The sequence below is a fragment of the Entelurus aequoreus genome, linkage group LG01, assembly GCF_033978785.1.
Source record: "Entelurus aequoreus isolate RoL-2023_Sb linkage group LG01, RoL_Eaeq_v1.1, whole genome shotgun sequence".
Taxonomy (NCBI): domain Eukaryota; kingdom Metazoa; phylum Chordata; class Actinopteri; order Syngnathiformes; family Syngnathidae; genus Entelurus; species Entelurus aequoreus.
The window spans coordinates 71053410-71073078 of NC_084731.1; the positions used below are offsets into that span (position 1 = coordinate 71053410).

Below are 19669 nucleotides of genomic sequence, written 5' to 3' on the forward strand. Positions count from 1 at the left end.
CATTTAAATATTAAAAAAATAAGTATATTCATTTATTCTTAAAAACAAGTTTTCACTACCTTTTTATATTGAAAAAATTTGAAAAATATTTTTACACATTAAAAACATTTATATTTTATTTTTATATATTTAAAAACATTAAAAAAATAATATATTTACATATTGAAGAAAAAATAATCTCACTTTCTTTTTTTAAATTTAAAACATAAATATATTTACATAGTGAAAAAAACCACTACCTTTTTGATAATAAAAAAATTGTAAAAATATATTTACGTATTGAAAAAAAAAGTTAATTTCCTTTTTTATATATATTTAAAATATATATATATATATATATATATATATATATATATATATATATATATATATATATATATATATATATATATATATATATATATATATATATATATATATATATATATATATAATTTTTTTTTTTTTAATATTTTTTATATATTTAAAAACATTTAAAAAATAATATATTTACATATTGAAGAAAAAAGGATTTCACTTCCTTTTTTATTATTAAAAAATAAGTAAATATATTTTCGTAGATATATTACATTTTTATATTAAAAAAAGTCAATGAATGAAAAATATATTTACATTATGAAAACACCTTTTTATTTCCTTTTTTATATATTTAAAATATTTTAAAAATAACATATTTACATATTGAAGAAAAGAGGATTTCACTTCATTTTTTAATATTAAAAAAATTAATATATTTACATATTGAAAAAAACACTTACACTACCTTTTTGATATTTAAAAATAATATAAATATATTTATGTATTAAAAAAAAGTATATTTCCTTTTTTATATATTTAAAAATGCTTCAAAATTGATATATTGACATGACATATTGAAGAAAACATTATTTCACTTCTTTTTTAAATATTTAAAAAATAACTATATTTACATATTGATAAAAAACACTTACACTACCTTTTTGATGTAGAAAAAAAATATATATATATTTATGTATTATTATATATGTATATATATTTTATATATATATATATATATATATATATATATATATATATATATATATATATATATATATATATATATATATATATATATATATATATATATATATATATATATATATATATATATATATGAATATATATATATATATATATATATTTATACCTATATGTATATATATATATATATATATATGTATATTTATACATATATATATATACTGTATAAACATATATGTATATTTATACCTTGTAAAGAACATAATGTCATGGCTGTCTTGAGTTTCCAATCATTTCTACAACTCTTATTTTTTTGTGATAGAGTGATTGGAGCACATACTTGTTGGTCACAAAAAACATTCATGATGTTTGGTTCTTTTATGAATTTATTATGGGTCTACTGAAAATGTGAGCAAATCTGCTGGGTCAAAAGTATACATACAGCAATGTTAATATTTGCTTACATGTCCCTTGGCAAGTTTCATTGCAATAAGGTGCTTTTGGTTGCCATCCACAAGCTTCTGCTTGAATTTTTGATTACTCCTCTTGACAAAATTGGTGCAGTTCAGTTAAATGTGTTGGTTTTCTGACATGGATTTGTTTCTTCAGCATTGTCCACACTTTTAAGTCAGGACTTTGGGAAGGCCATTCTAAAACCTTCATTCTAGCCTGATTTAGCCATTGCTTTACCACTTTTGACCTGTGTTTGGGGTCATTGTCCTATTGGAACACCCAAATGCGCCCATGACCCAACCTCCGGGCTGATGATTTTAGCTTGTCCTGAGGAATTTGGAGGTAATCTTCCTCTTTCATTGTCCCATTTAAAGCACCATTTCCATTGGCAGCAAAACATGCCCAGAGCATAATACTACCACCACCATGCTTGACACTAGGCATGGTGTTGCTGGGATTAAAGGCCTCGCCTTTTCTCCTCCAAACATATTGCTGGTTATTGTGGCCAAACAGCTCAATTTTAGTTTTGTTTTCATCACATGGGCAAAGATAAGACCTTCTGAAGGAAAGTTCTGTGGTCAGATGAAACAAAAATGGAGCTGTTTGTATTGTACCTGCTACAAATCCTCCTAAAGTCCTACAAAACTTTCCCGAGATGAGGATAAACTAATGATTGTATTTTGTAAACACTAATTTCATCTTGGTCGTCAATAGAAAACAAGAGTGTAATTTGGATGAGCGCCCAGTATTTATTCAATATTTACAGAATTTGTGATCAAATATTGATTGGATTGTAGAAATATGACACAGCTTGACTGATATCTGCCAACCAAGGAGAGTTGAAGCTTTAAAAAGTAAAAAAAAAAACAACAGAAAAACACAGAAAGATGTTTGGGTGAGGAAAGAATTTGGGGGCTAACAAAGAACTATTCCCTTGTAAAAGAACTATCCCCGTGTAAAAGAACTATCCCCATCTAAAAGATTTATCCCCGTGTGTTGTGTAAAAGAACTATCCCCGTGTGTCTGCAGAGGAATGCGAGGAGGAGTGCATCTTCAACGCGGTGTGTGTGGTGGAGCAGCCCACCTCGCGATGCTCCTGTGAGCCCCTGGAGTGTGATGGCACCTACAGGCCTGCCTGCGGCGAGGACGGCCGCACGTATGGCAACGACTGCGTGCGGCGGAAGGCCGAGTGCCACGCCAAGACCCGCATCCCCGTCAAGCACGCTGGGCCTTGTGGTAAGTGCAGCCTCCTTTCTGCCGGGGGTTCAGGGGGTGAAAGTGTGAGGGGCAAAGTGGGAGGGGGTGTGTCGAAGCGACGCCGTCACCTTCACTCGCTCATCCTTCAGCTCCACCTCCCACAGCGCATGGTCCATGGTCCACACCCACGGTCACCTGAGTGTTGTCTCAGCTCTTCTCTCTTGTTGCAGTCACTGTCTTGTCTGTTTTTGTCCCCCCGCCCTGGACCCTGGACACCTGGCCTCACCCCATGAAGTCTTGTCTGTCTTTGTCCCCCCGCCCTGGACCCTGGACACCTGGCCTCACCCCATGAAGTCTTGAGTGGAGCTGGCTGGAGGACTCTTCTTCGTCTTCTTCTTCTTCTTGTGTCTTTGTTTCTCTTCCTGCTCACTGATTTGTCACGGCCCAGGTTGGAGAACTTTCATCTTCCTTCCCTCCCCAACAGTCCTCCTTGTGTTCTCCACTCCTCCATTTTACAGCCAACATTCCACTTTGACAACGTAGTACTCTACATTTCATTTTTATTATTTGTCTTTATTTCAAACTACTGTATCATTCTCAACTTCATTTCATTTATTTCATATATACAGTAGTCCAGGTTTCTGTGGTTTATCCGTTATACAGTGCTCAATACCCCGGTATTGAGCACTGTTTTTTATTGCAGGGAAATCTGCAAAAGAGGCTTGTAGGGATTAAATAGCCTCTGTGTTTTTCCTAAACTAACGTATAATATGTACAGTATATATATATATATATATATATATATATATATATATATATATATATATATATATATATATATATATATATATATATATATATCGAAGACCTCTATGAAAAATACAAACAAAGGACCCAGACTTCCCTTGCCCGGACGCGGGTCACTGGGGCCCCCCTCTGGAGCCAGGCCCGGAGGTGGGGCACGATGGCGAGCGCCTGGTGGCCGGGTCTGTCCCCATGGGGCCCGGCTGGGCAGAGCCCGAAGAGGAAATGTGGGTCCCCCCTCCAATGGGCTCACCACCCATAGCAGGGGCCATAGAGGTCGGGTGAAATGTGAGCTGGGCGGAAGCCGAAGGCAGGGCACTTGGCGGTCCGATCCTCGGCTACATAAGCTAGCTCTTGGGACGTGGAACGTCACCTCGCTGGGGGGGAAGGAGCCTGAGCTAGTGCGCGAGGTGGAGAAGTTCCGGTTAGATATTGTCGGACTCACTTCGACGCACAGCAAGGGCTCTGGAACCAGTTCTCTCGAGAGGGGCTGGACTCTCTTCCGGAGAGGCGACGGGCTGGGGTAGCAATTCTTGTTTCCCACCGGCTCAAAACCTGCACGTTGGAGTTCAACCCAGTGGACGAGAGGGTAGCTTCCCTCCGCCTTCGGGTGGGGGGACAGGTCCTGACTGTTGTTTGTGCTCACGCGCCAAACGGCAACTCAGAGTTTTGATTGATTGATTGAAACTTTAATTAGTAGGTTGCACAGTGAAGTACATATTCCGTACAATTGACCACTAAATGGTAACACCCGAATAAGTTTTTCAACTTGTTTAAGTCGTGGGTCCACTTAAATTGATTCATGATACAGATTTATACTATTATCATAATACAGTCATCACACAAGATAATCATCAGAGTATATACATTGAATTATTTACATTATTTACATTATTTACAACCTGGGGTGTGGGATATGGAGGGGGGGGGGGGGGTAGGTTTGGTTGGTAACAACACTTCAGTCATCAACAATTGCATCATCAGAGAAATGGACATTGGAACAATGTAGGACTGACTTGGTAGGATATGTACAGCAAGTAGTGGACACAGAGAGAGAGATCAAAAAGTATAAGAAAAAGTAAAAGAAAAAATGTCTACATTTGATTATTTACATTTGAATATTTACAATCCGAAGAGGTTTGATGAGGACCGGAGGGTGTTAGTTTAGGGTTGAAGTTGCCTGGAGGTGTTCTTTTAGTGCAGTTTTGAAGGAGGATAGAGATGCCCTTTCTTTTACACCTGTTGGGAGTGCAACAGGTGCATCCTTTTTGGATTCACTTGAGGGAGTACTGGAGAGTGCTCCCCAGGGTGATTCCCTCGTTCTACTGGGGGACTTCAACGCTCATGTTGGCAACGACAGTGAAACCTGGAGAGGCGTGATTGGGAAGAATGGCCTCCCAGATCTGAACCCGAGTGGTGTTTTGTTATTGGACTTTCGTGCTCATCACATATTGTCCATATCAAACACCGTGTTCAAACATAAGGGTGTCCATATGTGCACTTGGCACCAGGACACCCTAGGCCGCGGTTCTATGATCGACTTTGTAGTTGTGTCATCGGATTTGCGGCCTCATGTTTTGGACACTCGGGTGAAGAGAGGGGCGGAGCTTTCTACCGATCACCACCTAGTGGTGAGCTGGCTGCGATGGTGGGGGAGGATGCCGGACAGACCTGGCAGGCCCAAACGCATTGTGAGGGTCTGCTGGGAACGCACAGCAGAGTCTCCTGTCAGAGAGAGTTTCAATTCTCGCCTCCGGAAGAACTTTGAACATGTCACAAGGGAGGCGCTGGACATTGAGTCCGAGTGGACGATGTTCCGTACCTCTATTGTCGAGGCGGCCGATTGGAGCTGTGGCCGCAAGGTGGTTGGTGCCTGTCGTGGCGGTAATCCTGGAACCCAGCGGTGAGGGATGCCGTCAAGCTGAAGAAAGAGTCCTATCGGGTTCTTTTGGCTCATAGGACTCTAGAGGCAGCAGACAGGTACCGACAGGCCAAGCCGTGTGCGTCTTCAGCGGTCGCGGAGACAAAAACTCGGACATGGGAGGAGTTCGGGGAAGCCATGGAAAACAACTTCCAGACGGCTTCGAAGCGATTCTGGACCATCGCCTCAGTAAGGAGAAGCTGTGCACTGTCAACACTGTGTAATGTTGGGGATGGTGTTCTGCTGACCTCGAATGCGGATGTTGTGGATCGGTGGAGGGAATACTTCTAATTCCACCAACACGTCTTCCTATGAGGAAGCAGTGCCTGGGGAATCTGTGGTGAGCTCTCCTATTTCTGGGGCTGAGGTTGCCAAGGTAGTTAAAAAGCTCCTCCGTGGCAAGGCCCCGGGGGTGGATGAGAGCCGCCCGGAGTTCCTTAAGGCTCTGGATGCTGTGGGGCTGTCTTGGTTGACAAGACTCTTCAACATCACGTGGACATCGGGGGAGGTACCTCTGGATTGGCAGTCCGGGGTAATGGTTCCTGTCTTTAAGAAGGGGAACCGGAGGATGTGTTCCAACTATCGTGGGATCACACTTCTCAGCCTTCCCAGTAAGGTCTGTTCAGGTGTACTGGAGAGGAGGCTACGCCGGATAGTCGAACCTCAGATTCAGGAGGAACAGTGTGGTTTTCGTCCTGGTCGTGGAACTGTGGACCAGCTCTATACTCTCGGCAGGGTCCTTGAGGGTGCACGGGAGTTTGCCCAACCAGTCTACATGTGCTTTGTGGACTTGGAGAAGGCCTTTGACCGTGTAACCCGGGAAGTCCTGTGGGGAGTGCTCAGAGAGTATGGGGTATCGGGCTGTCTGATTGTGGCGGTCCGCTCCCTGTATGATCAGTGTGAGAGCTTGGTCCGCATTTCCGGCAGTAAGTCGGACCCATTTCCAGTGAGGGTTGGACTCCGCCAAGGCTGCCCTTTGTCACCGATTTTGTTCATAACTTTTATGGACAGAATTTCTAGGGGCAGTCAGGGCTTTGAGGTTATCTGGTTTGGTGGCTGCAGGATTAGGTCTCTGCTTTTTGCAGATGATGTGGTCCTGATGGCTTCATCTGGCCAAGATATTCAGCAGCCGAGTGTGAAGCGACTTGGATGGGAATCAGCATCTCCAAGTTCGAGTCCATGGTTCTTGCCTGGAAAAGGGCAGAGTGCCATCTCTGGGTTGGGGAGGAGATCTTGCCCCAAATGGAGGAGTTCAAGTACCTCAGAGTCTTGTTCACGAGTGAAGATAGAGTGGATCGTGAGATCGACAGGTGAGATCGTTGCGGCGTCTTCTGTAATGCGGATGCTGTATCGATCCGTTGTGGTGAAGAAGGAGCTGAGCCGGAAGGCAAAGCTCTCCATTTACCGGTCGATCTACGTTCCCTTCCTCACCTATGGTCATGAGCTTTGGGTTATGACCGAAAGGACAAGATCACGGGTACAAGCGGCCGAAATAAGCTTCCTCCGCCGGGTGGCAGGATTCTCCCTTAGAGATAGGGTGAGAAGCTCTGTCATCCGGGAGGAGCTCAAAGTAAAGCCGCTGCTCCTCCACATCGAGAGGAGCCAGTTGAGGTGGTTCGGGCATCTGGTCAGGATGCCATTAGAACGCCTCCCTAGGTAGGTGTTTCGGGTACGTCCGACCGGTAGGAGGCCACGGGGAGGACCCAGGACACATTGGGAAGACTATCTCTCCCGGCTGGCCTGGGAATGCCTCGGGATCCCCCGGAGGAGCTGGACGAAGTGGCTGGGGAGAGGGAAGTCTGGTTTGAGCAGAAATATGTTGTATATTAATTATTGATAAACAATTAAACATTAACAAAATGCTGTGTCACATGAATTTTTATGAAGTAATACCTATGTGACATGAAAAAAACTAAAGTAATGTAAAAAAAAACATGGCATTTACTTTTTGATATCAAAATAAAACACAAAGCAGTTTGGCTAATGAAGATACAGTCTAATAAACAAGCTTTGTTCTTCTCCAACACCCCCTTGTGGTTCAGTACAACCGTTTGACCAACAACAACAAAAAAACAGGAGTGACACTTCTCACATCAAATACACAATCTTCTACAGTTTGCAGTTAAATAAAGGAGGAGGGAACATCCCAGTCAACAAACTAAAGACTTTTTCAACAAGTTGTGACAACGTTCACGACACATCGCCTGCTGCATGTTTCCTCACCTCATTAACTCTCAGTCACAGCAGCTGATGGACGCTGTATTGAGAAAATGAAAGCAACATCAAATAGTTTTCTGTGTTCTTTTGGTGTGAGGACAAGTGTCTCCAATATTGTCCACACCTGTCTCCATCTAACAGCAGTGCGCTCTTAAACGTACAGCAGTAAGCGGGGGCAAATGACTGTAGCATCCCGGAGGAGTTGGTGCTGCAAGGAATTCTGGGAATTTGTTCTGTTGTGTTAATGTTGTGTTGCGGTGCAAATATTCTCCCAAAATGTGTTTGTCATTGTTGTTTAGTGTGGTTTCATTATATGGCACATGTTTATGACAGTGTTGTTTGGTGTGGTTTCACTATATGGCACATATTTATTACAGTGTTGGCGTTGTTTATATGGCCACCCTTGGTGTGACATGTATGGCTGTTAACTAAGTATGCTTTCATTCATTCACTTATGTATATGAGTTAAAAATGAACTTAATCAAAAATCATGGCCAATCCGTGTGGCATTATTTGTGGACAATCTCAATGATCAGTCCATCCTACATGATAATGAACCAAGCTCTTGACTCAGCTTACTTCATGGGGATTTCTCCGGAACAGACTTAGTGTCATTAGTCCGCATTGATAATCAAGCCAAATGAGGCTAGTGCGCATGCGCCTGGCTTCATGTTGCTTAAAATGTATTAATGGATGACGGTATCGCGAATGATCATTATACCGTAGACCTTTACATCCTTAGTCCATTAACAAGTAAAATTTCGAGGGCGGTCACGGCAAAATGTTGGTAAATTTTTTAGGGCATTACGGCAAATGAGAGGGCGGTCGCGGCTTTTGCCGCAGTTGCCGTGGTTGAATTTGAGCCCTGTATGTATGTACTGTATGTATGTATATATGTTTGTACGTAGGATGTATATGTGTATATATATATATATATATATATATATATATATATATATATATATATATATATATATATATATATATATATATGTATATATATATATATATATATATATATATATATATATATATATATATATATATATATATATATATATATATATATATATATATGTATGTTTATATGTATGTATATATGTTTGTACGTAGTATATATGTATACATATTTATGTATGTATGTATATATGTATGTAGGTAGTATATATGTATGTATAAATGTATGTATGTATATATGTATACATATACAGTATATGTATATATACATGTATATATGTATACATACATGTATGTATATATAATGTATATATGTATACATACATGTATGTATATATAATATATATGTATATATACATGTATATATGTATACATACATGTATGTATATATAATGTATATATGTATATATAATGTATATATGTATATATACATGTATATATGTATACATATATGTATATACATGTATATAGGTATATATACATGTATATATGTATACATATATGTATATACATGTATATATGTATATATACATGTATGTACGTACATAATGTATGTATGCATATATACATGTATGTATATGTGTGTGTATATATATATATATATATATATATATATATATATATATATATATATATATATATTAGGGGTGTGGGGAAAAATCGATTCGAATTCGAATCGCGATTCTCACGTTGTGCGATTCAGAATCGATTCTCATTTTAAAAAAATCAATTTTTTAATTTTTTTTAATTTAAATTGTTTTTATTTTTTATTTTTTTAATTAATCAATCCAACAAAACAATACACAGCAATACCATAACAATGCAATCCAATTCCAAAACCAAACCCGACCCAGCGACACTCAGAACAGCATTAAACAGAGTAATTGAGAGGAGACACAAACACGACACAGAAGAAGCCAAAAGTAGTGAAACAAAAATGAATATTATCAACAACAGTATCAATATTAGTTACAATTTCAACATAGCAGTGATTAAAAATCCCTCATTGACATTATCATTAGACATTTATAAAAATAAAAATAAATGAACAGTAGTGTCACAGTGGCTTACACTTGTCATGACTTGGTCCTTGGGGTTTGTTTTTCCGGAAGGCAACGGAAAGTTGGCGCGGGCAAGACGTGAATGTGAATACATATTTCATTTAACACTATCAAAAAAGAACAAACGAAAGGCGCGCACAATGGCGGAGGTACAAAACTTGCACAAAGGCAGAAACTATGAACAATTAACAAAAACTCACTTGGCATGGAACTATGGAAGCATGAAGACAGAACGAGGTAGCAGCGGTGTCAGAAGAAGCATGGTATGAAATGATAATGTCACCAGGACGAACAACAGAAACAGACAGTTACATGATCAGTGAAAACAGGTGCGTGACTCAAAACGTGAAACAGGTGCGTGACATGACAGGTGAAAACTAATGGGTTGCTATGGTGACAAAACAAACAAAAGTGCACAAAGAGTCCAAAAACAAAACCGAACATGCCTAAAACAAAACATGATCACACAGTCATGACAGAGCCCCCCCTTACGGACAGATCCCAGATGTCCAAAAACAACCAACAAAAACAAGATCAAGAGTCATGGGAGGGCGGGAGGGGGAAATGGCGGTGGGTCGCCAGACCACGTGTCCCCGTATCCACCGGGGCAGAGTTAGGTGGCGGCGACGCGTAGAGCGCCGCTGTACCAGACGAGGTGGGCGACCTGGGAATGGCCACATTCGTGGCCGACGAGGAGGTCGGCGAACCTGGCGTGGCGGACGCCCATGGAATGGCCACATCCGTGGCCGACGAGGAGGTGGATGCGTCGTCATCGTGGCAGGCGGCGAAGCTTGGCGTGGCGCGTCAGGCGGCGAAGCTTGGGGTGGCGCGTCAGGCGGCGAAGCTTGGCGTGGCGGGTCTTGGTCTTGGCATGGCGGGTCTTGGTCTTGGCATGGCGGGTCTTAGTCTTGGCATTGCGGTTCTTGGTCTTGGCTTGGCGGGTCTTGGTCTTGGCTTGGCGGGTCTTGGTCTTGGTCTTGGTCTTGGTCTTGGCTTGGCGGGTCTTGGTATGGGTCTTGGCTTGAGTCCTGGCGGCTTGGGTCTTGGCTTGAGTCTTGGCGTGGAGCTGCTACGAGCAGCTCCACTTGGCGTCGTGGAGCTGCGACTGGCGGCACTTGGCGTCGTGGGGCTGCGACTGGCGGCACTTGGCGTCGTGGAGCTGCGTCTGGCGGCACTTGGCGTCGTGGAGCTGCGACTGGTGGCACTTGGTGTGGAGCTGCGACTGGTGGCACTTGGCGTGGAGCTGCGACTGGTGGCACTTGGCGTGGAGCTGCGACTGGTGGCACTTGGCGTGGAGCTGCGACTGGTGGCACTTGGTGTGGAGCTGCTAGGCCTGTTGGTAGCCTTGGAGCAGGGCATGGAGCAGGTGGAGGTGGCCTAGCTGGGGGTTGCGGCTTGGCAGGCCGAAAGACCGGTGGTGGTGGCCGAACCGGAGGTTGCGGCTTAGCAGGCCGAAAGACTGGTGGTGGTGGTCGTGCTGGAGGCTGTGGCTTGGCGTGACGATGCTGAGCCACCCCACCTGAACAGTTCCCAGCCCTAGCTCCCCCCTCAAGGAGCGGATACCAGACGCGCTCCCCGCTGTCTGGAACCGTTTTTTGGGTTGGGTGGAGGAAGGTCAGGAGGGGGGCAAAATCCTCCCCTCTAAATTGTCCAAAAAGTCTTTCTTTCCCCCCCACCTGGGCTTTTGTGGGTGAAAAAAAAATGTGTGACTTGGGCGTGGCTTGAGTCCTGGGGGGCGGGGCATGGAATTTGAGTGGCTTGGATTGACAGGATCTAATGTTCAGGAACATGTTTTGATAATGCTTTATCATGGTCATGGCATTAGAGTCTTTTGCTGGAGGTGGGTGATCAAAAGAAAAAGAGTTCAGAGAAAAAAAATCTTGAGCTGTGATGTTATCCGCTGACGGTGGCGTGACGTTGTCCTGGAGCCGCGGGGCTGGCAGCAGCCTGCTTCCGCCCGGAGGAGGAGGAGCTTGCGGGAGTGACGTGTCCTCTCTGCTTGCGGAAGCCCTCCCTGACGTCCTTCGTCGGGAGCGGCGCTTCCGGGACTGCGGTGACGCAGCGCAGTCCTCAGACCAAATGGAGTCTCTGCGCTCCACGGAGGAGTAGCGCAGCGTTTCCTCCTCTATGGCGCGGAGGACCTCTCACGCTGCCTCGTCCAAACTGTCCAACTTTCGTGCGGAAAAACTGTTATGCTGGTGACATACTGTCATGACTTGGTCCTTGGGGTTTGTTTTTCCGGAAGGCAACGGAAAGTTGGCGCGGGCAAGACGTGAATGTGAATTCATATTTTATTTAACACTATCAAAAAAGAACAAACGAAAGGCGTGCACAATGGCGGAGGTACAAAACTTGCACAAAGGCAGAAACTATGAACAATTAACAAAAACTCACTTGGCATGGAACTATGGAAGCATGAAGACAAAACGAGGTAGCAGGGTTGTCAGAAGAAGCATGGTATGAAAAGATAATGTCACCAGGACGAACAACAGAAACAGACAGGCTTAAATAGTGACATGATCAGTGAAAACAGGTGCGTGACTCAAAACGTAAAACAGGTGCGTGACCTGACAGGTGTAAACTAATAATAAATAAATGATAAATGGGTTATACTTGTATAGCGCTTTTCTACCTTCAAGGTACTCAAAGCGCTTTGACAGTATTTCCACATTCACCCATTCACACACACATTCACACACTGATGGCGGGAGCTGCCATGCAAGGCGCTAACCAGCAGCCATCAGGAGCAAGGGTGAAGTGTCTTGCCCAAGGACACAATGGACGTGACTAGGATGGTAGAAGGTGGGGATTGAACCCCAGTAACCAGCAACCGTCCGATTTCTGGTACAGCCACTCTACCAACTTCGCCACGCCGTTGCTATGGTGACAAAACAAACAAAAGTGCACAAAACCGAACATGACTAAAACAAAACATGACCACACAGACATGACAACACTTGCATCGCATCTCATAAGCTTGACAACACACTGTGTCCAATATTTTCACAAAAATAAAATAAGTCATATTTTTGGTTCATTTAATAGTTAAAACAAATGTACATTATTGCAATCAGTTGATAAAACATTGTCCTTTACAATTATAAAAGCTTTTTACAAAAATCTACTACTCTGCTTGCATGTCAGCAGACTGGGGTAGATCCTGCTGAAATCCTATGTATTGAATGAATAGAGAATCCTTTTGAATCCGGAAAAAAATCGTTTTTGAATCGAGAATCGTGTTGAATTGAAAAAAAAAATCGATTTTGAATGGAATCGTGACCCCAAGAATCGATATTGAATCGAATCGTGGGACACCCAAAGATTCACAGCCCTAATATATATATATATATATATATATATATATATATATATATATATATATATATATATATATATATATATATATATATATATATATATATATATATATATATATATGTATGTGTATACAGTATGTGTATATATGTACTATATATATATATATATATATATATATATATATATATATATATATATATATATATATATATATATATATATATATATATATATATATATATATATATATATATATATATATATATATACAGTATATATATATATATATATATATCAGTGGCATGCGGTGAGGTTCATGTCTGGTGAGGCACTGACTTCATCACAGTCAGATTTACAAAACATATGAACCATAAATAGTATCTTATTCACCATGTGATTGGCAGGAGTTAACGGGATGTGTTTAAAAGCTCATACCAGCATTCTTCCCTGCTTGGCACTCAGCATCAAGGGTTGGAATTGGGGGTTAAATCACCAAAAATTATTCCCAGGCACGGCGCCGCTGCTGCCCACTGCTCCCCTCACCTCCCAGGGGGTGAACAAGGGGATGGGTCAAATGCAGAGGACACATTTCACCACACCGTGTGTGTGACAATCATTGGTACTTTACTTTAACTTTACACTTACAAACTGTAGCATGCACACAAAAAAGCACATTTAATTAAAAAAACGTTATTATGGTCTTACCTTTACTTATAAGTGTGGGAGCAGTGGTGTTTGTGTTGGAAGAGTTGTGAATGAATGAAATATGAAATCCGCGCTGCCGTCTGCAGGTGTACCTAATGTTGTGTCCCTGTTTACGGCTCCTCCGGCGCGCCGCGCGAGCATTGTTGTTTTTGCACTTTTTGGCTTCTTGTTAGGTGACTTTTTTTGGGTGGATTCGGTCTTGCACGTGGAGGGTTTGGGTGTGGGTTTTGGTTGGTGTGGCGCTCCCGTCGGGCTGTTCATTCTGCGGCGAAGGTGCTTGGCACCAGGAGGCGGGGTTATGAGACGAGCCTCCAGTTTTATGATCGCTCAGCACAAGAAATACGTTACACACATACAGTTGTTGACAAAATACACTGTACATTATATACCTCAGCTAACTAAACTATGGAAATGTATAATATAATTCATATAGCAATACGGTCTCACTGCACAGCAGCTCAGCAGTTAGCCGAGTCATTGCGCACAATCCATGTTGAGGCACAACGCAGTGACGTGCCTCAACTGGCTGCTGATCACCGCACCGTCTCTTCTCAGTATTTGAACGGCAAATGTGAAAATAAAAATAAAAATAATCTAAAACTGGTGAAGTTAAATGGAAAATAACTTTAGTATAATCACTGGATACATATAAAAATGTAATTAATTTTTTTTCTTTTTACTTTTTTTTTTCTTTCCATGATGGCAGGTGAGGCCGTGCCTCCCCTGCCTCTAGTGACGGCACGCCACTGATATATATATATATATATATATATATATATATATATATATATATATATATATATATATATATATATATATATATATATATATATATATATATACAGTATATATATATTAGGGCTGTGAATCTTTGGGTGTCCCACGATTCGATTCAATATCGATTCTTGGGGTCACGATTCGATTCAAAAATTATTTTTTCCCGATTCAAAGGGATTCTCTATTCATTCAATACATAGGATTTCAGCAGGATCTACCCCAGTCTGCTGATATGCAAGCAGAGTAGTAGATTTTTGTAAAAAGCTTTTATAATTGTAAAGGACAATGTTTTATCAACTGATTGCAATAATGTAAATTTGTTTTAACTATTAAATGAACCAAAAATATGACTTATTTTATCTTTGTGAAAATAATGTACACAGCGTGTTGTCAAGCTTATGAGATGCGATGCAAGTGTAAGCCACTGTGACACTATTGTTCTTTTTTTTTTTTATATAAATGTCTAATGATAATGTCAATGAGGGATTTTTAATCACTTCTATGTTGAAATTGTAACTAATATTGATACTGTTGTTGATAATATTAATTTTTTGTTTCACTACTTTGGTTTGTTCTGTGTCGTGTTTGTGTGTCCTCTCAATTGCTCTGTTTATTGCAGTTCTGAGTGTTGCTGGGTCGGGTTTGGTTTTGGAATCGGATTGCATTGTTATGGTATTGCTGTGTATTGCTTTGTTGGATTGATTAATTTAAAAAAATAAAATAAAAAAAATAAAAACCTGTTTTCTTTTTAAATTAAAAAAAAAAAAAAAATAGATTTTTTAAAAATGAGAATCGCGATTCGAATTCGAATCGATTTTTTCCCACACCCCTAATAATAATTTATATATATATATATATATATATATATATATATATATATATATATATATATATATATATATATATATATATATATATATACATACATACATACATACATACATATATATATATATATATATATATATATATATATATATATATATATATATATATATATATATATATATATATATATATATATATATATATATATATATATATATATATATATATATATATATATATATATATACATGTATGTGTATATGTGTATATATGTACCGTATATATGTATATAAATACATACATATATACATATACATACATACATATACATATATAAATGTATATATGTACAGTATATATGTATGTGTGTATGTATATATATATATATATATATATATATATATATATATATATATATATATATATATATATATATATATATATATATATATATATATATATATATATATATATATATAAATATATAAAATACAAATTCTAAAAATGTTTTTTTTATGCCATCTCCAACTTGTAACCTGTTTTGGAAAAAGTCGTATTAAAGTTATTATGCCAAATAATTTATTTGAATGGAGAATTTTGTTGAATCGAGAATTGATTCTCAATCTAATCGTCACCCAGAGAATGGGATCGAAATGTTAGGCACCCACTCAAAGAGTTGCACACCCCCCCTGGCATTGGGCCACACCCCTTAGAACTGCCGCAGATGATCAACAACAACAAACAACATTTACTATAAACGCAGCTACTGCCATCTTGTGGAGTCCATAAGGACAATGCCAGGGAGTTGCCTACAGCCACAACTGCTTGCCACCGATAGTTTCTTAATCTGGCGCTAATCCGAAGGAAATGTGGCGCACATTGCTGCTTGGTCTCTTCATTTACAAACGCGGCTTTTCTTCCCGCCGTACGGCCGTCAAGATTTGTTTCAACGCTCAAAGCCTGCCGACATTTGCATATTTTTTACGTTTGGTGTTTTTAATTAAACTTCAAAAGAATAAAGGCTGATAAAATGTGCAGAGAGCACGTCATGGTTTCACTTGCTTCTACAGTAGAAGACACTAAAGATGGACGCCACATTAGACTTTAGCACCGCAGCAAAGACAGTGGAGATTAACCCGGGGGGTGGGGGGGACACCCGACCTCCTTTTTCTGTTTGTGTGTGTGTGTGTGTGTGTGTGTGTGTGTGTGTGTGTGTGTGTGTGTGTGTGTGTGTGTGTGTGTGTGTGTGTGTGTGTGTGTGAGTGAGTGTGTGTGCGCGTACAGTAGGATCAAGGCGTAGCCCCCAAAGAGATGGAGCAACACTGTGATGCTCACAGCTGACATTCTGCACTAGAAGATGTCACCAGCAGCACTCGCACTCACATCGCCTCCGGGTTGTGTTTCAAAGTCTGAGAAGAGAAGTGTTTGCTTGTTAAACAATAATGTTGTTGCAGAAAAGGAGCCAACAAAGCGTGACGCTGGCTGAGGAAAGCCAAGTCCGAGTCCTAGTGTTTTCTTTACGGTCCAATACCTGGTCACAGTCGGTGACTTCTGGTATCGGCAATACTTCATGCCTAACGTGTGGGCTGAAATGTGAAAGGTTTTGTATTTCTTTAAAACAATAACAACAATAAAAAGGTCAGAAAGAAAGAGCAAACAATGGGAATGTGATGAGACAAAGCTGAACTAAAAGTAATAATTCATAATAATATACTCAGTCAAAGTTGTGTCTTTGAATATATACAATGTTTCTTTTTATTTGTGTTTTTTTTAATACAAAATATCAAAGTTTGGACGCCCCTGATCTAAAATATTCAAAGCTGTCAAAATAAAAATAAAAATAAATATACTTCAAATATAAACAAAGTTTAGTTTGTTCATTGAAAAATAAAATATTACTAACTTGTGATAATGTGAAAAAGAAGCAGTGTTGAATGTGTGACTGAACATAGACTTGTTTGACACAATCATATTATTATTATTTGTATTTATATATTACATGGGGGCGGGGGGAGTAAAAATGTAAGAAAAAGAGCAACAAAATGTGAATGTGATGGGAAAAATGTGAAGTAATCAAACTAATAATGAGTAGAATTATACTTAGTCACCTATAATACAAATCTCATGTAATATCTGTTTGTAGTTATTATTTTACATAAAAACTATCAATATGGCCCCCGCACACTTTGGCTTGTCATTATGTGGCCCTTAGGACACTCCTCAACTCAAGTATCACACGCATCAATATGATGATTTGAGGATGGCTGATTGAGCATAAAAATATTGTCACTATGGATACTGTATCTGTGGATACTGTTACTGTGGATGCTGTTACTATGGATACTGTATCTATGGATACTGTTACTATGGATACTGTATCTATGTATACTGTTACTATGGATACTGTCAATATGGATACTGTATCTATGTATACTGTTACTATGGATACTGTTACTATGGATACTGTCACTATGGATACAGTATCTATTAATACTGTTACTATGGATACTGTCACTATGGATACTGTCACTATGGATACTGTATCTTTGGATGCTGTTACTATGGATACTGCCACTATGAATACTGTCATTATAAATACTGTATCTATTATTACTGTTACTATGGATACTGTCACTATGGATACTGTCATTATGGATGCTGTTACTATGGATAATGTCACTATGGATACTGTTACTATGGATACTGTCTCTATGGATTCGGTCTCTATGAATGCTGTCACTATGGATACTGTTGCTATGGGTATTGTCATTAAAGATACTGTTGATGTGGATAATGTCACTATGGATACTGTCTCTATGTATGCTGTTACTATTGATACTGTCACTATGGATACTGTTGCTATGGATACCATCATTATGGATGGTGTCACTATGGATACTGTTACTATGGATAATGTCACTATGGATACTGTTACTATGGATACTGTCTCTATGGATTAGGTCTCTATGAATGTTGTTACCATGGATACTGTTGTTATGGGTATTGTCATTAAAGATACTGTTGATGTGGATAATGTCACTATGGATACTGTGTCTATGTATGCTGTTACTATTGGTACTGTCACAATGGATGTTGTCACTATGAATACTGTCACTATGGATACTGTTGCTATGAATACTGTCACTATGGATACTGTTGCTATGACTACTCTCACTGGATACTGTTACTATGGATACAGTCACTATGGATATAGTCACTATGGATGTTGTCACTATGGATACTGTTACTATGGATACAATCACTATGGCTGTTGTCACTATGGATGCCGTTACTATGGATACTGTCACTATGATTACTGTTGCTATGGATACTGTCACTATGGATACTGTTGCTATGGATACTGACACTATAAATACATTTAAAATGGTTACTGTTGCTATGGATACTGTCACTATGGATACTGTTACTATGGATATTGTCACTATGGATACTGTTGCTATGGATACTGTCACTATGACTATTGTTGCTATGGATACTGTCATTATGGATAATGTTGCTATGGATATTGTCACTATAAATACTTTTACAATGGTTACTGTTGCTATGGACACTGTCACTATGGATACTGTTACTATGGATACTGTCACTATGGATACTGTTGCTATGGATACCGTCACTATGGGTAATGTTGCTATGGATACTGTCACTATGGATACTGCTGCTATGGATACTGTCACTATTGATACTGTTGCTATGGATACTGTCACTATGGATACTTTTGCTATGGATACTGTCACTATGGATACTGTCACTATGGATACTGTCACTATGGATACCGTTACTATGAATACTGTGGAGTTCCCCAAAAGGTGCTTGCTTACAGGAAGTTGCTCCTTGTGTTCTCTAACGTGGTTGTTGTGTTGTTATTGTCCTTACTCGAGATGTTTATCCTTAGGATTCTATTGATACCTATACTAATATCGATATTCCTTATTAGATACCCGGTATTCATCGGTACGTTTATCAGTACTACATATCAGGGGTTCTTAACCTTTTTGACCTCGGGACTCAACTTTTCCACTACCGAGGGGCCCGGGGCCCACTCAAATATTACCACTGAATATTGAATAATGATATCTAACTTACTGACACTTTAACAGGATAAACCTTGTCAAACGATGTAAAAGCACAAAGATTATTATCAAGGCTTAGGTCAGGCTGATTACAGAAATAAATACTAGTCAAATATACTGTAAAAGAATACATACATTTACATACAATTATGTAGAACTAAAATAAAGGTGAACTAAATTAATACAAATAATAATATATTTGTTTCTTGAATACATTTAAGTGCAAATGAAAACATTATTTCAGTCATAATTTTTTGCGCTTAAGAAACTTCTCTATGACTTTATCTCCAGACTTCTTCTGTTCGTTTGATATTGTCATTACTGCCACCAGTGGT

The 19669-nt window shown here is 39.4% G+C and overlaps 1 protein-coding gene across 10 annotated transcripts in view; it reads left to right on the top strand.

Moving 5' to 3' along the window:
* agrn (agrin) overlaps nucleotides 1-19669 on the top strand; it is a 595247-nt gene that overhangs the window by 347146 nt on the left and 228432 nt on the right. For all 10 annotated transcript variants that reach the window (XM_062057528.1, XM_062057540.1, XM_062057542.1 and 7 more), the window contains one exon: nucleotides 2485-2691. In XM_062057528.1, coding sequence (XP_061913512.1) covers nucleotides 2485-2691 — 207 coding nt within the window. The remainder of the gene's footprint in view (nucleotides 1-2484; nucleotides 2692-19669) is intronic.